At 43.9% G+C, this 26,174-nt stretch overlaps 1 protein-coding gene across 1 annotated transcript; it reads left to right on the forward strand.

Annotated features, from left to right (window-relative positions):
• Positions 1 to 4,088: 4,088 nt before the first annotated feature.
• Positions 4,089 to 9,846, forward strand: LOC135051110 (acidic mammalian chitinase-like). The gene is made up of 7 exons (XM_063957276.1): positions 4,089 to 4,254; positions 4,350 to 4,474; positions 7,055 to 7,178; positions 7,384 to 7,569; positions 7,715 to 7,834; positions 7,923 to 8,064; positions 9,500 to 9,846. The coding sequence occupies exons 1-7, from the start codon at positions 4,099 to 4,101 to the stop codon at positions 9,769 to 9,771; spliced, it is 1,125 nt and encodes a 374-aa protein (XP_063813346.1). The 5' UTR covers positions 4,089 to 4,098; the 3' UTR covers positions 9,772 to 9,846.
• The last annotated feature ends 16,328 nt before the right edge of the window (positions 9,847 to 26,174 follow it).

A 26,174-nucleotide genomic window follows, 5' to 3' on the forward strand; every position in this document is an offset into this window, starting at 1 on the left:
TGGCAAAGCTTCTCCTCCTCACCGGTAAGTGAATGCTAGCTTCTCCTCCTCACCGGTAAGTGAATGCTAGCTTATCCTCCTCACCGGTAAGTGAATGCTAGCTTATCCTCCTCACCGGTAAGTGAATGCTAGCTTATCCTCCTCACTGGTAAGTGAGTGCATAGACATGTTATGATAGTGTTGTGTAGTTTGTAGCAATATGAGTTATGTTCCATGTGTGCAGTAATTGGTATACAAGGAGCAGAACCTGATTTCTTATACTGGTTGCAATGGAGAAGGAAGAATGCTTCCTCATCTGGGAATAAATTCCTAAGGATGGTAAGGTGTAATTTGGTCTGCAACCATATTAAAGATTCTCAGTATTGAAGCAAGTATTATTAAACACATATACCACAATAATATCATTATTAAACAATATACCACAATATTTATACCTTTGTATGTTTTTAGTTATTCTTATTCTTATTATTGACATAAAAATAAATCAAATATACGAGAGCATAATCATCTATTAGGTCATCCACAAAAATTGTTACTTATTGCTACTTATTAATTTAACTGGGGCACTAATACTTATTTTAGTGGGTGCACTACTGCTTATTTTATTGAAAAAAAAAGGGCATTAGTATTGATTGTATTGAACAAGGGCACTACCACTTCAAACTGAGGCAATTCTACTTATTTATTAAATAATGGGGACTGAGAAGATAATTACCCTTGTACCCAATGGTAAAGGGCACTAGAATGTTCCCAGTACTACTCAACGTTGGGCTGGACATCGTTAGGCGCAGAGGCATGATGGCTAGTAGCGCTGGGCTTTTGCACAATGTAAGGAGTAAATGTACCACATCAGGTTATACCATGTTGTTTGGCCTAAACCGAACCATCAGTTGTTCTTTCAGTATTCAGCCTCGAACATGCAGGATAGTAAATCCTGTGGTTCAGATCTGAAAACTACGTGATGTGTGGTGGTTCACAAACTGACTTCACCCAAAAAAATGCTGCCTAGTAAATCTCCCACTAATACTATTTAATATTTAGATTTTTTTTTTTGCCTCATATTCAAATATATTTTTCAGAAACACAGTAGCTATGTATTAGAAATCAGTCCTATGTTCTTTATTTATGTATGCCAATCATTAGGTTTTAAAAATCTTATTTTTTTTTTTATTTCCCTGGACTACAAAGCTTTCCAATATCATTATAGGTATCTACCTGTCTATCTTACTGTAGACTCCCAGATACTGTATGAGCCCAATCTAGCCCTTTGTTTTCAAAATTGGTGCCCTTAAACAGGGCAATCAGTGGTACAGTATGTCAAGTAGCAAATCCCATTCTGCTGCTGTGCAAAATTTCCTGTCTGCACACAAAATGCAAGTTAGACAGCAAGCGTAGGTAAAGGACAGACAAGAAGTATAGGAGGGATGCCAGTAAGAGTGTCGAAATAGCTAAAAAAAACATTCATGAAGATGATAGCATTAGAATGTATAATCCTAAATTAAGAGAGCAGAAAATTAAAATTGCAAATAATGAGCACAAAAAGAAAACAATATAAAGAACTAAAGCTCTGAGTTGGAGGAATAGCTGCCCAGCTGTGATCCCAATTTGCTACAGCAGTTCGGGACTGGCATGATATCACTAGATAAAGAGTGAGGTGCATGACTGGTTCAGATAAGAGGGCAGGGTGAAGGGCATACAAAATATTACAAGTAGATAAGATACAGGGGGCAGGTTGGTAGGAACACCCAGCAAGATTGTGATAAGTGTTTGTGTGTGATGGATATTGTTTGTTTGGGGAAAGTGGGGAGGGGGCAAGGGTGAATGGTGATATTTTGCGCCAAGACATAGGGGCCTTTTTCTAACCCATAGACTCATTTTAGACATTTTAATAACAACCCTAAAAACCAATATGCATTGACATTTACTGAACTCTTATTACTGTCTCCTAGGGCTGGCACTGCTGCTGAATGCTCAGCTGGGTAAGTTGCAAAATATATTAAGAAATATTAAGAAAATATTGTTGCTGAAATACTTACAATAAAGAATAATAATAATAATACATACAAAATTTATAACAGACAATCCCACCCAAACACAGAAAGCAAAGAGTATGGTTTATTTATTTCTCACAAGCCAAAGCATATGAGCTATTGGGAAGACTTTCTGGAATATTTAAGATGCTGAAATGGTAGATTCTGCAATATCTAGTTATCAGGGTGATTTAAAAATAGCCTATGAGAGACATGTCCTGTGTTGGTAACACTTATACTGCAGACCCCAGTGTACTCTTCGTGGGACTGCAGTCTGGCCAGTCTTCCATGCCAGCAATAGTTCTGCCAGAGAGAGAACTTCTTATCTCTTTTGGTCAGCCGGACAGTGCGAATGAGGTGCCCAATGGTGGGCATGCGCAGTAACTTCCTCCAGTGCGTCTAGGGGTGAAGTTTGCATTAAGCTAGGGGCAAAAGACTTCACAATGGGGAAAGTGAATCCTTTTGTCACAGAAAGCAATATAACTTATAAATTGCAGCTAAGAAATGCAGATTAATTTATTATTTTCTTGGTAAAAAACAAAAACAGGATACATAATAAATAAGCCCTCACATATAATGACATACTTTATTAATAAATGTATGTTTCCATATAAATGTATGTTCCTATTCCACACAGGCTCTGCCTATGAGCTGACATGTTACTTCACCAACTGGGCCCAGTACAGGCCTGGACTGGGAAAATTCAAGCCTGATAACATTGACCCATGCCTGTGTACTCACCTGGTCTATGCCTTTGCCGGAATGTCTAACAACCAGATCACCACAATTGAATGGAATGATGTCACCCTGTACGGTTCCTTCCAAAATCTGAAGAACCAGTAAGTGGCAGAGTCGCAATTTATCACCATACAATAGTAATGATTAGCGGCTTAGTGGCATGCCCAATATTTCCGTATTTACAGTAGATGAGCTCTGTCATAACTGTTGGTTATCTTTCCTTTATAAAACAGACTATTCTATAATAAAGTACCTATTTAATTAGTATAATCTGTGAATAGAGGAATATGTTCTATGAGCTGTAGTGACACTTAAGAGTTTTAATCACTCACTTGATCACATTACCCTATTGTTCAATCTTTTTGCTTTTCTGGTTCTGCACTTAGGGAATATCTTTGTTTTAAAATTAAATTGAAGAGTTTGGGGCCCATATATCCCTCAACTTTATATTACTGGGTTAGTACCAGCTATTTATCTCAAACACAGCGTGTTAATGGAAGTGATCTTTCCTGCACTCACAGATAAAAATAATATTGTAGATTTAATGATTATATCTTAAAAATATTATTCTCCCCTGTGTACCAGAAACAGTAAAAGACACACTCCACAGCTATTAGTCTGTGATAAAAAAGCGATTGGTATGGGTACAGAAGCCCACATTGCAGAGCACAGTGGGGGAAATGTATTAACCTGTAGAAGGGATAAAGAAGTGATAAAGCAGTGATAAGTGCAAGTTGATAACGCACCAGCCAATCATTACGGATTTTAAAAATGACAAGAGCTGATTGGCTAGTGTGTTATCACCTTGCACTTATCACTGCTTTATCCCTTCTTTATTCCTTCTCCAGGCTTAATATATCTGCCCCAGTATTTCAGTTATCTCCAATAAAGACTACAGTGACCACCTGGGCACCTGTTTGAAAGTCCACTAGTCTGAGCAGATTATTTATGTCAGATAAATTACTGCTAGCTATTCACTCAGTCCTGGTTGTTACTATTGTTGAAAATGCAGGATGAAAAAGCAATACCCATAAAAGCAGATTTTTTCAGTATGACTACTGTCAGCAAGGGCTCAGGTCAGAAAACATTGTTCAGTAATGAGATTAAGTGTCATTTAAAACAGAAAATATTGTTTTGAATTAATGTTCTGAATTTAATTTAATGATAATTTTAATTTCAGGAATGGTAACTTGAAAACTCTGCTTGCCATTGGAGGTTGGAACTTTGGAACTGCCCCGTAAGTGTGTAAATAATTGGTGGCTGAATTTGCACATATTGATGTGGATTCAAGTGACTTTACACCCCCTCATGTTTCTACAGTTTCACTGCCATGGTCGCCACTGCTCAGAATCGCCAAACTTTCATCTCATCAGTGATCACATTTCTGCGTCAGTATGGGTTTGATGGGCTTGACTTTGATTGGGAATATCCTGGCTCCAGAGGAAGCCCCCCTCAGGACAAAGCACTCTTCACCACTTTGGTTCAGGTAAACCAAGCTCATCCTCAATAGCCGAGTTAGAGATAATTGCTAAGATAATTTTACTAATTGGAAGGGCCTTATTATTAATGGATAATTTCCAGGAAATGAGAGCAGCCTTTGAGACAGAAGCTTCTCAAACCAACAAACCAAGACTCATGGTGACTGCTGCCGTAGCAGGCGGTATCTCCAACATTCAGTCAGGATACCAGATCCCACAGCTCGCTCAGTAAGTAAAGCCGCATGAAATTCACCCTACTGTACATGTAACCACCAGAAATCAAAGCTCAGCAGGTTTTCATGGTATACATTGTTTTTTTTAAATAAAATAATAAGTAATGTAAAGTATGTAAATAAAGTGCCACAGATGAGAGTCAATTTTGTTTAACTGATAATTTGAAACACACTGTAAATACAGTTTCTTTAGTTAGGCAATGTATCTCGGTGCCATTGTCAGCAACGGACAGGGTACTAGCAAACATAAGATTAATTAAGCACTGTTATTGATAATGAACCTCAATTGGAGTTTGACGTATTTTGCTTTCTGAATATTCACAAACAGGTTATGCTGTGCAGAAAGCATACTTACGTGTTGATTCACATGTACATCCCTATAAATACATCTTAAAACTGAGGTATTATAGGTCAGGTGTATAAATGTATTTATAAGTGCTTCAGCCAGTGTTAGTTATATATGCACAAGTAGTATTTCAAGCTATGGGGTATATTTACTAAAGTGCGGGTTTATAGAGTGGAGATGTTGCCAATCAGATTCTACGTATCATATATCAAGCACCTTCTAGAAGATACTAGCTAAAGAAGATACTAGCTAGAATCTGCTATAGGCAACATCTCTACTTTTGTAAACCCGCACTACAGTAACTATGCCCCTAATACTCAGTATAATAATATAATGAAGTATCATTTACATGATGAAGTATAGTTTTTTTTCACAGTGTTGTTAATAAATATGTACAGTAAGTGGTGTATTCAATATAAAATTAAATAAAATGAAACCACACCCATATCCACTGTTTACTGCCTTAACCACTTACCTGGCATGGTTGCATCAGATGCGACCACACCAGCAAGTGCTTTCTCTGATCTGGTCGCACACAATGCAAGCAGTCAAATAGGCAGCATGTGCAGCTGCAGGGAAGAGACACTTTCCACAGCTGCTGCCCCTCTCAGAGGAACATTCCGGTCCCTCTGCCTCCCTGCACACTGCCCCAGTGTTTGCTGTACTGCCGATCACTGCTGATCAGTCAGCATGGCAGGACCTCCCACCCAATGACTGCAGAAAATAGCAGCTGCTGGGGAAATATAAATGACCCCCCACTGTGCCCCTGGTGGCTGCGCGGGCTGTGAAAATGAAAGTCACAATGGTCATAATGTTTTAGATGTTCCCGATGTTCCGATGGTGCAGACCAAGTTCCCCATGGTTGAAAAAATTATTTTTTACAAAATAAAATAAAAATATTATTATTATTATTATTATTATTATTATTATTTATTTTTTTTAAATAAAAGAATTTTGGATTAGTTTAAACACATGTTCTTCACCTAATTCTCTCATAAAAAACTGACAATTTTGCTCTTATAAACAAAACAGAGATGTGGCTTCAATAAGCAGTTTCAGATAATATCGACAGGTCTTCACACGTTATAATAATAACTGAAGAGGAAAGTGTAACACTATGTAAGGTTTGCAACAGATTTTTGTATATAATAATAAGCCAGCGAGCATACTTTGGGAATATCACACAGTAATTATGTATTCTATATCCTATTGGTTTAGAACCTAGAACCAGACTTGTGCATTTATTAGGTATAATAGCTGTAAGAGGTACAACAACATTGTCAGTTGTAACATTGGTGATACAGGGTTTATGTCACAGGAGACAGTGGTGGTAGCAGTGTTACTCACACCCTGAAGGAATACTGTTTGTGCTGCACGTCTGTGCAGTACATCACACACTCATCCAGATGGAGCAGGGCATGGGGTCTGCATCTGCAGTACATGTGACGGTGGCTATCTTAGGAAAGCTAGCAGGCTGGCTTCAATGCAGTAACAAATACTGTCATAAAAAGAAGCATTCCCCAAATGTTAGTCTCGGGCAGTCAATCTCAAACTGTATGCTGTGGCACCCTTGGGTGACTCGGGGGAATTGCAGGGGTGCCCTGGGTTGCTGGTTCAGGACCAATTCAAATTATTTACAGTTAATGTAATAGACAAAACCAGTGCTTGCGGCTTCCCATCATGAAATATGTGGATAAACAAAAGTGAATCCTGTCCCTCATCACATAACTGAACCTAAGGATGACATATAAACACAATGTACTTAATTTTATATTTTTTTCTGAATTTCTTAATAAGAAACCTTTGGCCTAGGGGTGCCATGAAAAAAATTCTGATACTCTAGGGCGCTGTGACTCAAAAAAGTTTGGGACCCACTGGTCTAGGGAATAGCAAAACGGTTTTCCACCCACAATACCAGTGATACATAGTTCCACCCTCTAGGAAGACCAGCTGGTACTGACGAGTATCTGTCAAAATACAAACTGACAATTAAACGAGGCTCTATAGAACTGCTGCTGATGACATCATCACCACATATATTTGCACCAACTTCCAGTACACCACTTCTGTTCTCAAGTACTGGATGATTGGTGCATCTGCAGGGCAACACACCGTCACTGTACTTAAATATACATTTTGCCTGAAACTGGTTAATGTATTGAAAAAATTAATTTGGGTAGCAATTTGCCCCAAATATCATATTATAACAATCAATTTTATATAATTTAGGGCTTTGGATTACTTCCATGTGATGACTTACGACTTGCATGGTTCATGGGAAGGATACACTGGAGAGAACAGCCCTCTGTATTCTAACCCTTCTGCCACTGGCATGAACGCCTACCTGAATGTGGTGAGTATCTGGTTAATAATGTTGAGAAGTCAGGGCATGTATGTGTCATGCATGTAAAATGATAACCAAAAAGTAATCAATAACAAACAATGAAATGGTGACATGGCTATCAACAGAGCATTTTGGCCTTTATAAAACTGACCATTAAAGTTAAAACAGTTAATGTAAATTTATAGCATATTACATCAATATTTCTGCTTTCTAGGATTACGTCATGAACTACTGGCTGAACAATGGTGCACCAGCTTCAAAACTCATTGTTGGCTTCCCAACCTATGGGCACACTTTCATCCTGAGCAATCCATCTAACACTGGCATTGGTGCCCCTACATCTGGTGCTGGACCTTCTGGACCTTACTCCAGGCAGTCTGGATTCTGGGCTTACTATGAAGTAAGATAATCATACCACTTTCTAGCAAGAGCCTACAGATAAACATGACTTGATGTATACAGTATGTGAGCAAGTAAATAGCATACTGTGTTTTCTATGACACAATGTGTACTCCTTATGATACATTTCCCATTCGTTTATACAGATCTGTACCTTCCTGAAGAACGGCGCTACTAATGTTTGGTCCTCTGTTGAAGATGTCCCCTATGCCTACCAAGGAAATGAGTGGTTGGGATATGATAATCAGAAGAGCTTCCAGACAAAGGTACTTGCAGTTTTTGATATATAAAACAAGAGGCGTATTTACAATACAGCGGTGGCAATTAATATGGTTTCCTGCATCCTGCTTCTAGGCTCAGTGGCTGATGCAGAATAACTTTGCTGGTGCTATGGTTTGGGCTCTTGATCTGGATGATTTCACTGGTACATTCTGTAACCAAGGCAAATATCCACTGATCTCCACACTGAAGAGCACTCTTGGTGTACAGGCTTCTGGTGAGTTATATCATGTATTGTATTTATACATACAAATGGGGAAAAATGTAACAGCCTGCAAGCCGCAGACTGTGTGGGACTTTGTGCGAGTATACCCGTATTCTTAAAGTGTCAATCATTTACAAGGCAAAATCAACCTGGTTTTGCCGTGTAAATGATTGCCATCTTAAAAATATGGACAAAGTGTTACTTTCCATAGCTTCTGAGGGAAAGGCAATGCCATCTATAGATGGTGTTGCCTATAGAAGCCTATGGGCTTTTTTTCTGCAGCGCTTTCTGAGTGACTACATATGCGCAGGCCAATGGACGTGCATATGCAATAGGACTCCTGGCTCATAAGCCCGGAAGTCAGAACTGTATAGGAAGAGCTGTGCCAGTAGGCAAGTATTCTTGCATATTGATATGTATGCTATAAGCAGTGGTCTGTATCACATAGTATATGAGACGCTTGATGTATCCCTACCAGTAGAAATGTATCAAGCCTTGGAGAGAGATTGAGTGGAGAAGTTGCCCAACGCAACCAATCAGCTGCTAGCTATCATTCACAGGCTATAAAATGAAAGTTATAAGCTGATTGATTGCTCTGGTAAACTTCTGCACTTTATCTCTCTCCACTGTTTGATACATCTCCCCCTCAATTTGATTGCTCACTCCCCAGTGCAGCCTGCTTGTAGCCCCATAGCCAAATAGCTGATACCTATGCTAACCTCAGGTTGCCTCACTGAGCAGCCATTAAAGATCACACACAAACCTCACAAGCGGAGTCTGGGAGATAATTCCCAATCACACATACATTGTCAGTTATAAATGGACATCTGTGTTTTTGTGTTTTTGCATTCTACCATATTTGAGTCGTTTGAATCGCAAATTATGTCTGACTCTACATGCAAACTTAAGTATGGTTTTCTTGCATGCGTCATTTCTTATGTGCAACAAAGGTGTATACCGTATGTGTCTAGCTCTAAATGTGTCCCACATGCTGTAAGGCTGACCTACTCTAGGCTTCAACCCATCTATGATATGACCACACCGTTTATTGTCTCTCGGAATCTTAAGACAACTCATCACTCTGTATTCCCCCATCACTCTGTATTCCCCATCACTTTCTTTTTCTGCTCACAGAAACTATATGATCTGCTGTACTTTGGGCTCCCACATTACACTCTGTGGCCACCCCTCAGACTCTTTGCTCCTTACCATACTGACCATGCCACCTGAAGTTGTTGTGCCTTGCTACAAAACCAACAAGCTGGCATGCTTGCTCCTGTACACATTATCAAAGACTCATCTTATTATTCATTTGTCTCATTGATAACATGAGAGTTATTATTATATGAGTATAATGTTTGCATAAACACTTATCAAGTAATTATCATTAAACACATAAAAAGCTGATTTTCTGACTTTATTCTTACATTCTTCTCTTTTTTTGTAGGATGCACTCCTCCTGCTTCTCCTGTTGCTCCAATTACTGCTGCCCCAGCCACTGTGCCCAGTGGAAGTGGGTCTGGAAGCGGTGGTTCCAGCAGCGGCTCTGGTAGTAGCTCAGGAGGCAGTGGATTCTGTGCCGGCAAAGCCAGTGGCCTTTACCCAGTGGCTAATAACAAGAATGCTTTCTGGCATTGCTTAAATGGTATCACCTATGAGCAGTATTGCCAGAGTGGCCTTGTCTTTGACCCTAGCTGTGAGTGTTGCAACTGGGCATAGACTGAGACTGAACTTATGAAGAGCTGAAATACTTAATTACTCAGATAACATGGAGAACACCTTACTGATTTAAGTGGCAAGAAAATAAATAAAGAAGAATTCAGCATAATCAGTGTCAGTATTTTACTTTTATTAAAAAATAATATTGTGGCAAAGGTTTCTTGAAAAGTATGTGTGTATCAACATTAGGGGGCCCATTTATCAATAAATATTTTTGGTGTATTCCCCAAAAAACACCCAATTTATATGGGTAACCCCCATATGTTTCTATGGGGAATGCGATGCCGCCATATTTGCTAACTCAGATTACTCCCTGCAGTTACCGGTATGCCGCTACACACTACAGATTTAGCCAGCCAAAGGTTCCCCTGGAACCCTATTCCGCAATGGCTAGCGCACATGTGTAGTCAGCTGGATTGTGCATGTCCAGTAGCCCTGGCAGCATTCAGAGCACATTGCACATTTTGGAGCAATGCGATCGTGGGTGCTAACATTGAGCCCAGATCGCATTGGTAATGTGATTTTTAAGAGACCTATTTATGATGTAGTGATTACCTTTTTCTCCAGGGTTTATCACTACTTCTCCAAATTTACCAAAATGTACCTCTATGGGGACAACATATGGGGTCAAGTCAATGTGGAGAGCAGCCTCAGTTTAACTAGTGTCATGAAGCATAGTTTCCACCTAGCTAATACTTTCTCATAATGGTGTTGGCCATACATATTACATGTGGAACAAAGGATGTCAAGGAGGGTTTGCTGGATCCAGTGCCAGATTAAGGCTCTACATGGGCCTGGAGCTGAGATTTTGGAAGGGCCTATTATGTGCCGTTGCAGGTTGTGTGATCAGCGCCATAGAGAAGTTCTCCCGGGTGGATAGGGGGTGTGGTGACATACTATATCACTGTACTACCTCCCAACACTACATCACTATGCTACCTACCCACACTACATCACTGTTCTACATCCGCACATTACATTACTGTGCTACTTTCCCACACTACATCCCCGCACTGCACTACATCCCCACACTATATCACTATGATACTTATTCACACTACATCACTGCACTACAGTATATAACTATGCTACATCCCCACACTACATCTCCACACTATTTCACTGCACTACCTATCCAGACTACATTTCTGCACTACACCTACCTACCCACACCACATTACTGCACTACCTTCCCATACCACGATACTGCGCTACCTCCCCACACCACATTACTGCGTTACCTTTCCACACCACATTATTGCGCTACTTTTCCTCACCACCGTACTGTGCTACCTTCCCACATCACATTACTGCGTTACCTTCCTAAACCAAATTACTGCGCTACCTTCCCACACCACATTACTGCTCTACCTTCCCACACCACCGTATTGCATTACCTCCTAAAACCACATTACTGCACTACCTTCCCACACCACCGTACTGCGCTACCTTCTAAAACCACATTACTGCGCTACCTTCCCACACCACATTACTGCAGTACCTTCCTGCCCCACAGTACAGCACTACCTTCCCGCACCACTGCGCTACCTTCCCACGCCACATTATTAGGCTACCTTCCCACACTACATTACTGCGTTACAATCCCATACCACATTACTGAGCCACCTTCCCACACCACCATAATGTGCTACCTTCACACACCACCATAGAGCGCTACCTTCCCACACCACATTACTCTGGTTGCCTCCCAACACATTACTGCAGTAATGGTTGTGTGGTAGAATGGCGCTACCCTGTTGCTACACCAAAGTTGGTATGCAGAATTAAATCAAAAGGAATTTTAATCAATAACATATACACAAATAAATGCATGTAATAAAATACCATACATTAACAAAACTGTATGGACAAGATAAAACAAATTAAAATCTTATGAAAATTTTCCCAGTAAGGGAATGTATAGTCCAATAACAGAATGAGATTTATGGTAAGAACTTACCGTTGTTAAATCTCTTTCTGCGAGGTACACTGGGCTCCACAGGGAATGACATTGGGGGTGTAGAGTAGGTTCTTGATCTGAGGCACCAACAGGCAAAAAGCTTCTTCCCAGAATGCATAGTGCCGCCGCCTCTATAACCCCACCTCCGTGCACAGGAACTCAGTTTTTGTTAACCAGTTCAATGCAGTAGCAGGCAAGAGAGACGACAACCATTAGTAGCCACATACACCACATTCTCACGACAGGAGAAAGTGTCAGCGGCTAATGCCATGGAAACCCAAAGAAGCTAAGTGCATCAGGGTGGGCGCCCTGTGGAGCCCAGTGTACCCCGCAGAAAGAGATTTAACAATGGTAAGTTCTTACCATAAATCTTGTTTACTGCTGCGGGGTACACTGGACTCCACAGGGAATGACATTGGGGATGTCCTAAAGCAGTTCCTCATAGGAGGGGATACACTGCAGTGGGCACAAGAACCCGGCGTCCAAAGGAAGCATCCTGGGAGGCAGAAGTATCGAAGGCATAGAACCTTATGAATGTGTTCACTGAGGACCACATAGCCACCTTGCACAATTGTTCAAGGGTTACACCACGTCAGGCCGCCCAAGAAGGTCCAATAGACTGAGTAGAATTATGGTAGCAGGAGCTGGAAGGCCAGCCTTTACTTAAGCATGTGCAATCACCATTCTAATCCATTTGGCCAAGGTCTGCTTGTGAGCCGGCCAGCCACGTTGTGAAAACCAAACAGAACAAATAGAGAATCCGACTTCCGCATGGAGGCAGTGTCTTCACATAGATACGGAGAGCCTGTACCACATCCAAAGACTGCTCTTTGGAAGACAGTTCAGGAGAGACAAAGGCTGGAACCACAATCTCCTGACTAAGGTGGAAAGAAGACACCACCTTAGGTAGATACCCGGGGCATGTTCTAAGAACTGCCCTGGTCATGGTGAAAAATCAGATAGGGGGACCTACAAGATAGGGCACCCAAATCCAACACACGTCTAGCAGAGGCAACAGCCAGCAGAAACAACACCTTAAGAGAAAGCCACTTAAGGCCTGCCGATTCAAGGGGCTCAAACGGAGACCCTTGCAACGCCTCCAGAACCACCGACAAGTCCGAAGGAGCCACAGCCGGGACGTAAGGAGTTTGAATCCGTAACACACCCTGAGTGAATGTATGAACATTGGATAAAGTTGCAATTTTTCTCTGGAACCAGACTGACAAGGCAGAAATATGAACCTCGATGGAGGCCAGACGAAGGCCCAAGTCCAGGCCCTGTTGTAGGAAGGCCAAAAGTTTGGCCGTACTAAACTTGTAAGCATCATAATTGTGAGATGCGCTCCAAGCAAAGTAAGATTTCCAGACCCTATAGTAAATCCGAGCAGAAGCCAGTTTCCGGGCCTTCAACATGGTTTGAATGACCGCCTCAGAAAATCCTTTGGCCGTCAAGACGGAAGCTTCAAGAGCCACGCCGTCAGCCAACTGGGCTAAATCCTTATACACACAGGGGCCCTGAACAAAGAGATCTGGGTGCTGCGGAAGTAGGAGGAGACGCTCTATCGAGAGACCCTGAAGGTCTGAGAACCAATGCAGTCTGGGCCGTGCGGGAGTGATCAGAAGTAGGATTCCTCCTTCTTGCTTGAACTTCCTTAGTACTCTGGGCAAGAGTGACTCCGGAGGGAACACGTACGGCAGTTGAAAGTTCCATGGAATTGCCAGTGCGTCCACGAACGCTGCTTGAGGATCCCTTGTCCTTGCTCCGAAGACCGGAACCTTGTGATTGTGTCGAAACGCCATCAGGTCCACATCTGGAAGGCCCCACTTGTCCACAAGGAGTTGAAACACTTCTGGATGGAGGCTCCACTCTCCAGCGTGTACGTCCTGATGACTGAGAAAGTCCGCTTCCCAGTTCAGGACCCTCTGAATGAACACTGCCGATATGGCTGGCAGATGGTGCTCTGCCCACTGAAGAATTCTTGATATTTCTCTAATTGCCATGCGACTTCAAGTGCCGCCTTGATGATTTATGTACGCCACCGTGGGGGCGTACATAAATACGGTGGGGGCCACCGTGAATGTATGAACATTGGATAAAGTTGCAATTTTTCTCTGGAACCAGACTGGCAAGGCAGAAATATGAACCTTGATGGAGGCCAGACGAAGGCCCAAGTCCAGGCCCTGTTGTAGGAAGGCCAAAAGTTTGGCCGTACTAAACTTGTAAGCATCATAATTGTGAGATGCGCTCCAAGCAAAGTAAGATTTCCAGACCCTATAGTAAATCCGAGCAGAAGCCAGTTTCCGGGCCTTCAACATGGTTTGAATGACCGCCTCAGAAAATCCTTTGGCCGTCAAGACGGAAGCTTCAAGAGCCACGCCGTCAAAGCCAACTGGGCTAAATCCTTATACACACAGGGGCCCTGAACAAGGAGATCTGGGCGCTGCGGAAGTAGGAGGAGACGCTCTATCGAGAGACCCTGAAGGTCTGAGAACCAATGCAGTCTGGGCCGTGCGGGAGTGATCAGAAGTAGGATTCCTCCTTCTTGCTTGAACTTCCTTAGTACTCTGGGCAAGAGTGACTCCGGAGGGAACACGTACGGCAGTTGAAAGTTCCATGGAATTGCCAGTGCGTCCACGAACGCTGCTTGAGGATCCCTTGTCCTTGCTCCGAAGACCGGAACCTTGTGATTGTGTCGAAACGCCATCAGGTCCACATCTGGAAGGCCCCACTTGTCCACAAGGAGTTGAAACACTTCTGGATGGAGGCTCCACTCTCCAGCGTGTACGTCCTGATGACTGAGAAAGTCCGCTTCCCAGTTCAGGACCCTCTGAATGAACACTGCCGATATGGCTGGCAGATGGTGCTCTGCCCACTGAAGAATTCTTGATATTTCTCTAATTGCCATGCGACTGCAAGTGCCGCCTTGATGATTTATGTACGCCACCGTGGGGGCGTACATAAATACGGTGGGGGCCACCGTGAATGTATGAACATTGGATAAAGTTGCAATTTTTCTCTGGAACCAGACTGGCAAGGCAGAAATATGAACCTTGATGGAGGCCAGACGAAGGCCCAAGTCCAGGCCCTGTTGTAGGAAGGCCAAAAGTTTGGCCGTACTAAACTTGTAAGCATCATAATTGTGAGATGCGCTCCAAGCAAAGTAAGATTTCCAGACCCTATAGTAAATCCGAGCAGAAGCCAGTTTCCGGGCCTTCAACATGGTTTGAATGACCGCCTCAGAAAATCCTTTGGCCGTCAAGACGGAAGCTTCAAGAGCCACGCCGTCAAAGCCAACTGGGCTAAATCCTTATACACACAGGGGCCCTGAACAAGGAGATCTGGGCGCTGCGGAAGTAGGAGGAGACGCTCTATCGAGAGACCCTGAAGGTCTGAGAACCAATGCAGTCTGGGCCGTGCGGGAGTGATCAGAAGTAGGATTCCTCCTTCTTGCTTGAACTTCCTTAGTACTCTGGGCAAGAGTGACTCCGGAGGGAACACGTACGGCAGTTGAAAGTTCCATGGAATTGCCAGTGCGTCCACGAACGCTGCTTGAGGATCCCTTGTCCTTGCTTCGAAGACCGGAACCTTGTGATTGTGTCGAAACGCCATCAGGTCCACATCTGGAAGGCCCCACTTGTCCACAAGGAGTTGAAACACTTCTGGATGGAGGCTCCACTCTTCAGCGTGTACGTCCTGATGACTGAGAAAGTCCGCTTCCCAGTTCAGGACCCCCTGAATGAACACTGCCGATATGGCTGGCAGATGGTGCTCTGCCCACTGAAGAATTCTTGATATTTCTCTAATTGCCATGCGACTTCAAGTGCCGCCTTGATGATTTATGTACGCCACCGTGGGGGCATTGTCCGATTGCACTTGAACAGGTCTGTTCTGTATCACATGCTGGGCTAGTGTTAACGCATTGAACACTGCCCGCAATTCCAGAATGTTTATCGGGAGGAGAGACTCCTCCTTGGTCCACCGACCCTGTTGCTCCAACACCACGCCCCAACCTCTCTGACTGGCATCCATCGTCAGAATGACCCAGTTGGGGATCCAGAAGGGATGACCCCTGCTCAATCGTTGGTCCTGAAGCCACCAGTTCAGTGACAGACGGACATCCGGAGACAAGGAGATCATTTGAGACCTGATCCAGTGAGGCAGGCCGTCCCACTTGGCAAGAATCAGCTTTTGCAGAGGGCGTGAATGGAATTGAGCATACTCCACCATGTCGAAAGCTGACACCATGAGACCTAGCAGTTGCATTGCAGAATGTATCGACACTTGTGGATGAGATAGGTAGCATCGAATCCTGTCATGAAGCTTCAGGACTTTCACCTGAGATAAGAACAACTGCTGGTTGTGAGTGTCCAACAACGCCCCCAAGTGCACCATGCTCTGAGCAGGGACCAGGGAAAATTTCTTCCAATTTATGAGCCACCCGTGGACTTGCAGAAACTGGATAGTCAGATCCAGTTGGCGTAGGAGAATTTCTGGGGAATTTGCCAGGATCAACAAGTCGTCCAGGTACAGTAGGATCCTGACCCCTTGACTGCGGAGCACAGCCGTCATTACTGACATGACCTTGGTGAAGACTCGCGGTGCCGTGGCCAAACCAAAAGGTAACGCCCTAAATTGGTAATGGAGGTTGCCAACCGTAAACCTCAGGTATTGCTGATGCGACATTGCAATGGGGATATGCAGGTAAGCATCCTGTATATCCAGAGAGACGATATAATCCCCAGGTTCAAATGCCAGAACAATAGAGCGAAGAGTTTCCATACGAAACTTGGAGACCTTCACAAATTTGTTCAAGGACTTGAGGTTGAGAATGGGCCAGGAGGACCCATTCGGTTTCGGGACTAGGAGCAGCAGTAAATAGTACCCCTTGCCTCTTTGAGCCAGAGGCACCTGTACTACCACTCCTGTATCCAGGAGGGACTGTACCACTGAATGAAGAGTTTTTACCTTCATCTGACTCGAAAGGACGTCTGTCAGGCAAAATCGATGAGGGGGATGATTTTTGAAGGATACGGCGTAACCTCGAGTGACGACTTCCCGTACCCAGGCATCAGAAGTGGTCTTCAACCATTCCTGGGTATACCCTAGAAGTCGGCCCCCCCACCCTGGGATCCCTCAGAGGGAGGCCCGCCCGTCATGCAGCAGGCTTATCAGTCTTGGAAGCAGGCTGAAGGGCAGCCCAAGCCCATTTGGGTTTGGACTTATTGGGTTTGGAAGTGCGAGCCTGTTTCGGGTACGCCTGACCCTTTGCTTTCCCTGAAGGATGAAAGGAGCGAAAGGAAGTACTCTTAGCCTTCGGTACCAAAGGAGCAGTACTAGGTAGACAAGCTGTTTTAGCAGAAGCTAAGTCAGCCACTATCTTGTTGAGGTCTTCTCCAAAAAGGATGTCTCCCTTAAAAGGGAGTACCTACAGGGTTTTCTTAGAGTCCAGATCCATGGACCAGGACCGCAACCATAGAATCCAGCGAGCCAGTATGGATGTAGTAGAAGCCTTGGCCTCCAGAATACCGGCATCAGAAGCCGCCTCTTTAATGTAATGAGAAGCTGTGACAATATACGATAAGCATTGTCTAGCATGATCAGAAGCGTTGGAAGACATCTCAGCTTCCAACTCCAGAGCCCATGCTTCAATAGCCTCTGCAGTCCATGTCGCTGCAAAGGTCGGCCGATGCGCAGCACCTGCTAAGGTGTAAATTGTCTTTAAACAATCCTCCACACGCTTATCCATCGGTTCCTTTAAAGACATGACAGTAGTTACTGGCAGAGCAGAGGATACCACTAGCCGCGTCACCTGCGAATCCACTGGCGGGGGTGTTTCCCAATTTTTACTTAGCTCTGCAGCGAGGGGATAGCAAGCCAGCATCTTCTTGTGAGGTGTGAATTTCTTTCCTGGATTTTCCCAGGACTCCTGACGTATGTCAACTAAATGACCATAATGAGGTAAAACTTGTTTAATCGCTTTCTGACGTTTAAATCTGTCCAGTTTCTTAGGGGCAGCATCAGGCTTCGGGTCATCAGTAATCTGAAGAATGAGCCTGGTAGCCTCCAACAAGTCAGGAACATCCACCTGTGAAACAGATTCTCCATCAGAAGCGTCAGGATCAGAATCTGTGGGGTCAGTATAAATGCAATCCTCATTAGACGAGGTGTCTGGGATGTTGGTGGATTGTGAGGAAGTAATGGCCAACTTAGAGGAACCCTTGGTCTTAGGCGGGCGACTGTTAGACTTATCTGTAGTCAGTGATTGGTTCAATTGCTGTAACTGAGCAGACAGTTGATCTGCCCAAGGCGGGTTAACCGCGGGGACCATAAGTGGTTGTACTGGCACAGGAGGTCCCATAGGGGGCGTTAATCTAGTTACCAGCGTATTCAAAAGCATGGAGAAAGTAGCCCAAGGCGGGTCATTTTGAACCCCCGTTGCTACGATCCCACTGGGGGGTAAGGAGCCCCCAGAACCTGAACCCTCAGCTGCTATATTTTCCACAAATGTGTCTGAAGCATCACCACCACACAATGTGGAATCAGCCCCAGCTCCATTGCCCTTTGTAGCTGACATATCCGAAAGCACAATGCAGGGCAACCCAGTACAATATCAGCAGCACAATACCTGACAAGAACCCCCTGTGCAGTGTAACAGCACAAACAGGGAATTCAAGAGGTATATGGTGACTAAAAATCACAGAGAAAAATACAACTGCGTATATCTTGTGAAACACCTATATTAAATGATAAACCTGACACACTTAGCCCCCTCAGGTTATAGAATATAGGGATAGCAATCTGAGTGAGATACACAAAATGGAGGTCACACAGCAGCTATATGCACACACACATAGTCACATTGTACAATGCAGAAATTATGACATGCAATAAAACTGTACTAGACTAGCAATATAAAGTAGTACTAAGAATAGCTATACACTCAATAGATATAACAATGCACAGAAAAGACTGGATGTATATCACAGGGTACTTGTACTATATAACCCTGACTAAATGCACTCTTTCTTAACTAACACTATCAGCAGACATGTAGAATACTTAAGTGTCCTGTAAAATGCACAGCGCTGGCATGCAGGCAGCTTTACAGAGGAGGATTTGCCCAAACAGTCCCAGGATCAGCTCAGCTTGTCCTAATGGCGCCCAAACGCTAACAGGGATTGAGGGAGAGAGAGAGATGCAGCTCCAGGGTGGGAACATTTACTCTAAATCAGGGCTGGCCAAACCGGTCCTCGAGATCTACCAACAGTTCACATTTTCCAGACCACCTAGCTGGTGCACAGGTGTAGTCATTACTAATTAAGATGTGCTGCATTCATTCCTAACTGACAATTCTACAGATCTCCAGGAGGCCTGGAAAACATGAACTGTTGGTAGATCTCGAGGACCGGTTTGGCCAGCCCTGCTCTAAATGGTGCCATGGGGCTGGGGGAGGGGCTACAGGTCAAAGCCTTATCCCCCTGCTGGACTTTACCACTGGGTACTGTGGGCTTATATAAACGGTTTATGAGAGGAATCCGACCTGTGCCCTTGCCCTGGTGGTCTAGTGGGGTCCGTATACTGCCACATTGTCCATGCCAGCACTCGTGGCAAGCCTCCCACCGGCCGCACGGGATCACAATTTACAGCGGGTCCCACCAAAGGGACCCACTTACCTCCTCCCTGAGTGCAGCCACACGATCCAGGAGAACAGCGGTAGTGTGTGTGACTAACTGGAAGAAACCGGAGCCCTCCGCTGTAAGTACCCAGCAACCAGGGCGCTGGAGTATACAGCGCCGCTGGGGGAGGTGATGGAGCTGCAGCAGGAGATGTCTGACTGACATCTAACACAGTCAGTGTCTCTGTTGCAGCCGTTGAAGTCTTCATTTTTCATTAAAAACTTCTTCTCAGGGCTGCTGGAGCAGTCCCCCTGTTGTATGCCTGCACTGCATGGCACCAACTACAAAATTGAGTTCCTGTGCACGGAAGCGGGGTTATAGAGGAGGCGGCGCTATGCATTCTGGGAAGAAGGTCAAAGCTTTTAGCCTGTTGGTGCCTCGGATCAAGATCCTACTCTTCACCCCCAATGTCATTCCCTGTGGAGCCCAGTGTACCCCGCAGCAGAAAGTGGCAATTGTAAATGAAGGAGTCCGACTGGAAGGTTCGTGGGGGAACTGCAGGATATGCCTTGAAAAAGGAAACTTAACATTCCAAAAAGCATTGGCGCCAGGACCCCTAGGACACAGGAGGAGGACCTGCCTACCAAGATAGGGAGCTTTGTGCGGGGTAAGATCGGACTACTCTGCACCTTATCGTGGTATTGCAGCTCCCCTACGAACCTTCCGGTTGGACTCCTTTATGTACAATTCCCACTTTGTTATTGGACTATATAGAATGAGCGTGGCTGCATCGCAGGCGGGGGTGAGTGGCATGCCTAGGCATGCCTGAGCCTCGGCCCGCTGCTGAGCGTACAGAGACACACACATGCCCCATTGTTTTATCTTGTCAATACAGTTTTGTTAATATATGGCATTTTATGTCATGCATTTTATTTGTGTATGTTATTGCTTAAAATTACTTTTGATTTTATCCTGCATACCTACTTTGGTGTAGTGTTAATGCCTAATTATCTTAAAAGAATTGGGGAGTCTCCGTTGCGATGAAATTCAGCATATAGAATTTATTATCAAAGAATAGGCCACACCTATATTTTCTGCGCAGAGAAACGTGACCCAAGACAGACTTCATCAATGATGCCCGTCCCTTCAGGGCATTTCAGGCTTACATATATAGTACATAATTATACAATAATTCATAACTAATTGATCAATGAGGCGTGTATTCAGATAACAAGGGGATTATAGATTGGTTGATGAGTTATAACAGGAAGTCTCAAATATGGTCAGCTGGGCTAGATGTAATGGCTGATCTACTCCTGAAGATGGCAGACTGGCTCCATGAGTCTTGGATCTCCCATTCACATCAATAGAGCTTCTCAATAGGCTTTGTCAGCAACGAGGTTATTCTTGTTCATCATGGCATGTTGTTTGTCCAAGACAAAAGTCCATCAGATATTGATTTATCATATCCCCATCCTCCTGACATAAAAACCCCATAAAATATTATTAAGTTCTGGTTATCTAAATACAAGGGTCTCTATTTAGACACGTATGCTCTTAGTCACAAGCTAAGACAAAGGTTGACAGAAAACCTCACTGTAAGAATGACTGATCATTATGGTAATTAAGTACTAGTTACAGATATTTAACTATAAGTTTAAAAGCACAATTTCTGAGGCAATACAGATGTATATTTGATTTTTCTCCATCAGTAGCAACTGGGTAGCGCCATTCTACCAAACAACCATTTTTGCTTGAACCATTTCTCCAGGGTTTAGGGTTACCCATGTTGGCTTTAAGGGCTAGCTTATACCCAGTGAAGCACCCAGGAGTCTCTGTCACCAACTATTGTTCTACATTACTGCACTACCTCTCCACACACTATCACTACACTACATCACTATACTACCTCCCCATACTAATTTACTGGACTGCCTCCCCACAGTACGTAACAGCAATATCCTTCCTACTCACTCTGCACTACTACACTACCTAACCGTACTACATCAGTACACTGCCCCACACACTACATCACTTCCTACCTACTCATACTACATCACTACACTGCCCTCCACACTACATTTCTACTTACCTACCCATACTATTCACTACACTGCTCCACCTCACTACCTACCCATACTACATCACTACAATACCTACCACACTACACCACTACACTACCTAACCATACTACATCACTCAGTGCCTCCTCACACACATTACATAAAAGCACTAACACCCCACAGTAATTCACTACATGACACTGTACTAATCCTACCTCACATTACATTAGAACAGTCCAGCCAGTCTCCATAGGCATTTACCATTAAGGAGGATGTCTCTGTCTCTTTCCTTGGGACCCTGCATGGTGTATACACATAAGCTCCAGCACCGGGTAGGGGGTAAAAAGGGCAGGCCTGAGAATAGGAATAGGAGGAACAGAAGAAAAGAGGGAGGCAGCTGGGGTATAGGGGAAGGAGGGTGGCAGGCCTGGTCCCAGAGGTGGGAAGAGCTATCTAGACATCTTTTTTCACAGTGCAGCAGCAAGGCAGCCCATGGCTGAGGGAGAGACCAACCACATCATCGCATCCGAGCATGTCGGTCTCTGTATACCAGCAGAGGTGAGCAGCAGGGCAGAAGGTAGAGGAGGGGGTTGTTGATGCAGGAGGGGGCGGGGCCTAGGAGGTTGCAATAGAAGGAAACATTTGTCTCCTATCTACAGCAGCACAGAGATCTGCAGAAGCTGTGGACCTATTTTGTGTGACGTCGCACATGGCCACTGCGATGAGGAAAATAGCTGCAGCCCGGCTTCCTTAGCAGGAGGGCTGCGCAGGCAGGGGGCTTCCCTTAAACAGCACAGCAATCTCCATTGAATTGTGATTGCATCATTGGCTGCCATGAGCACGCTGGGTGGCCTTGCCCTGTGCTCGGCGGCCCCCAGCATGCGATCGCAAACAGCTGCAGTTTTGCTATTTTAGCAAAACTGCAACTGATGCTGAATAGAGTCTTATATGCAATTGCGGAGAACATTGAAGCTAATGGTTGGTCTATGGCTACGCAGACTGGCCACAGCAGTAGTGACTCAGACGCCATGTTTTTGCATGTATGATAACACAGCCATCAGAAGATACACACCCCAAAAATGCCCATGACATGCATGCGTTTTCCCAACCACTTCTCTTAAACTCCCCATTAACACCTCCAAACAGCGACTTTTTGTCAATCACTTTGGGATTGCAGTGGCACCCTCGCGCATGCGCATTGCAAACACAGCACTTGTGCAGTTTGATGATAATCACTCTATTGCATGATAATCGCCCATTGTTTACAAACATGAATTAGACATGTGAGGACATGTGAGGCTCTGCTTCCCCTGCTTTACCCAACTACACGTCACTAATATAATTGCAGCTCCCAGACAGTCCCTTAAAACTAAACTAAAGAGATAGTGCAGAGCCTACAGCTTTACACAGACTTTTAGTCAGCAGTTAAGGGGTAATGCCCTTGAAATGCTGCACAGCATAACAGATAAAGAAAAGGACTATGCAACCTGTACTATGTAAAGAATGTGATTTATGTGCTTTTAATCAATCCTAGTTTTAAATGTACCTGATCAAACTATATGGGAGCATATTCCTCTAGTCAGAGAAAGTGTTTCAGCCGCTTAGCCAGGCAGATAGAGTATCAGTCAGACTTACATAAATTTTACTTTTGTTACTTTTTCTTCTGGACCTGACCTGCATGTGCACAGTAGATTGAGTATCCTGAACTGTATGGAACATAACTACCAGCTATAGAGAGTCTCAAGTCACTAAGGAATATATTGTATTCTGTCAGAGGGGCAACTGTTCTTGTATAACCCACTGACTAAGTGACAAGTTTAGTTAATCTCAGTATTGATATAGTTAAATATACATGAAAGACTTCTTACAAAGTTAACCACCATAACTAAAAGGAGATCACTAACCAGAACCTGGTTCAGCAAATATGTGCACCATCAAAAGTCTGGCAAGAAAAAAAGAACTATAGAATCTGATTGTAGAGTATAACATAAAATATACTGCATAACGTATACTGTAAATGTGTAGGTGTGGTGGTTGAGTGAGAGGTAAAGGTTATATGGGGAAAATGTGATATGAGTAATAGCAGTCCTTAGAGTCACTTTGTGTATAATTGTATATCTACAAGTGGCTAGAAATCTATTACAAAAATTATTAGACTGTCCATACAGTGTTCAATGTGATTCTATTTGCTACATCTTATGAGAAATACAGAAACAATATAGATTTAGACATTCTTATTACCTAAAAGGTAATAAGACATTGAGGGGCAGATGTATTAATCCTGGAGAAGTGATGATGCAGTGTTGAGTGCAAGGTGATAACGCACCAGCCAATCGGCTCCAATATGTAAATTGACAGTTAGGAGCTGATTGGCTGGTGCGTTATCACCTTCCACTTATCACTGCTTTATCACTTCTCCAGGCTTAATACATCTGCCCCTGATTGTTTCAGTATCGAAACACAAGAACAGTTTTAAAACATTTCATGGGTGTACATTAACTCCTAACCCTGTGGAGAGAAGAACCTGCAAAATAAAATTTGTTATTCTGCCAAGAGCTATTATTGTGTGCAGCTATTATTAAAAAGGATGTAAATGTAAGTTTACACCTTACAAAGGGTTCCCAACTCCACTTCAGATTGCCTGTATTCATCCAAGGCTTGGGTAGAGGCACCATTGTTAGATCAGTGTAGACTCTAGAGAAAAGGAAGCATCAAAACAGTTGGTAGCCCACACAATAACAGCGAGCAGGGCCTACACAAACATAACTGGGTACAACGAATCTCATAAAGAGTTGGATGTAAATGTAAGCTGCAACTTTTGCCCCTGAAACTCATTCTTCATCTTCTTGTGCTTCTTTTGGCAAGGCATGTGTTTTGCCATGCTGGGTACAATATGTTGACATTCATCATGTTGACATATTGTCCCTTTTGGCCCAGCGGTGACTTGTGCTGGCAGCTGCAGCAGCTTCAGTAACATCTTCCGGGTCCAAGTCATCATGTGACAGTAATTTCCTGGTCAGACCAGTAATTTTTTCTGGTACAAAGAATAGAGTTATGAGTGCACTGTCAAAGGCAGCCTGTATAGGGGTGATCTAAACCCCTAAAATAGATAAACACAATATAGAAAAATATACTAGCACCGTCTGTTAATCCAGGTAATACAGGGACAATTACACAATTATCAGATAAAAAAAAATCAGGATATAATTTATTACACATTCATAAAAAATTAGGTCTTACACCTCTCCATCACTGTTAAAAAGTAGATGTAAAAACATATAGACCACTTATTTTCCCCTCAGTGGTAAATTAAACCACAGATTCTGGCTAGGGCTCAATTCCACAGTATCTCACAAGTTCGTTTAGATAGTGGTATTACCAGATATTTCAGATGCAGTCCCCGAGGTGTCTCAGTTCAGGCGGAGATCCAAATAGCAGATGGGGGTTGTTCCAGATCCAAAGGTGCATATATTTGTATAGTCCAGTGGATGCAATTGAGTCCAATTAGTGCCAGTAACAAAAGTGGAGGGTTCAAAGCTTGTGGCCAGCAGAAATAATCTCAACGCGTTTCGCTGGTCCAATAGCTGCCAGCTTTCTCAGAAGCATAATTTCAGTGTCACCCTGATATGTTTATATGCCATCTCAATTAGAGCAGGAGTCCAGACACCTTGATGTCATCCCACTAGATCTTTAAAGTCTTCTGACAGAAACTTTGCCACTGATGAGTATTGCCAAGTATTGTTCTTCTCCAAATGCCACTAGCTGAATTGTTTTTCTTTATTATCCTCCTGCAGTGTGTCTACGCACACTAGAAGCTCCTTGTCTGGCAGTAGCTCCTCCAGCAGCCCACTGTCTACAGCCAGTCTAGCTTTCTCACTCTGACAGCAGCAACAGCAGTAATTATTTCTACCCTATTCCTAACACTACTCCTTACCCCTAACATCCCCCCGTAGGCTAACCCACACCCTCCCACTTGCAGCCTAACCCTAGAGTTGGCATTCTGACAATGTCAACATTTCAACATCGTAATTGTTGACATTCTGTAGTCAACTTTGTAATTATTGACCTTTAAACTATATCCATGTTTCTCTAACGTCCTAGTGGATGCTGGGGACTCCGTAAGGACCATGGGGAATAGCGGGCTCCGCAGGAGACTGGGCACTCTAAAGAAAGATTTAGTACGATCTGGTGTGCACTGGCTCCTCCCTCTATGCCCCTCCTCCAGACCTCAGTTAGAATCTGTGCCCGGCCAGAGCTGGGTGCTCCTAGTGGGCTCTCCTGAGCTTGCTAGAAAGAAAGTATTTTGTCAGGTTTTTTATTTTCAGAGAGCTTCTGCTGGCAACAGACTCTCTGCTACGAGGGACTGAGGGAAGAGAAGCAAACCTACTCACGGCAGCTAGGTAGCGCTTCTTAGGCTACGGGACACCATTGGCTCCAGAGGGATCGAACACAGGTACCTAACCTTGATAGTCCATTCCTGGAGCCACGCCGCCGTTCCCCTCGCAGAGCCAGAAGAACAGAAGCAGCAAAAGCATGAAGACATCGAAATCGGCGGCTGAAGACTCCTGTATTCACTTAAGGTAGCGCACAGCACTGCAGCTGTGCGCCATTGCTCCCACAGCACACCGCACACTCCGGTCACTGTAGGGTGCAGGGTGCGGGGGGCGCCCTGGGCAGCAATTAAGTACCTTTTTGGCAAAAAGAGACATATATACAGTCTGGGACTGTATATATGCCTGAGCCCCCGCCATTTTTTACACATTA

This window comes from Pseudophryne corroboree, chromosome 2 (assembly GCF_028390025.1).
Source record: "Pseudophryne corroboree isolate aPseCor3 chromosome 2, aPseCor3.hap2, whole genome shotgun sequence".
Lineage (NCBI taxonomy): Eukaryota > Metazoa > Chordata > Amphibia > Anura > Myobatrachidae > Pseudophryne > Pseudophryne corroboree.

Coding starts and splice junctions, on each gene's coding strand:
- LOC135051110 (XM_063957276.1), top strand. CDS start 4,099: ATGGTCGCCACTGCTCAGAATCGCCAAACTTTCATCTCATCAGTGATC. Junction 7,179..7,383: donor TGAACGCCTACCTGAATGTG/GTGAGTATCTGG, acceptor TCTGCTTTCTAG/GATTACGTCATGAACTACTG. Junction 7,570..7,714: donor GATTCTGGGCTTACTATGAA/GTAAGATAATCA, acceptor TCGTTTATACAG/ATCTGTACCTTCCTGAAGAA.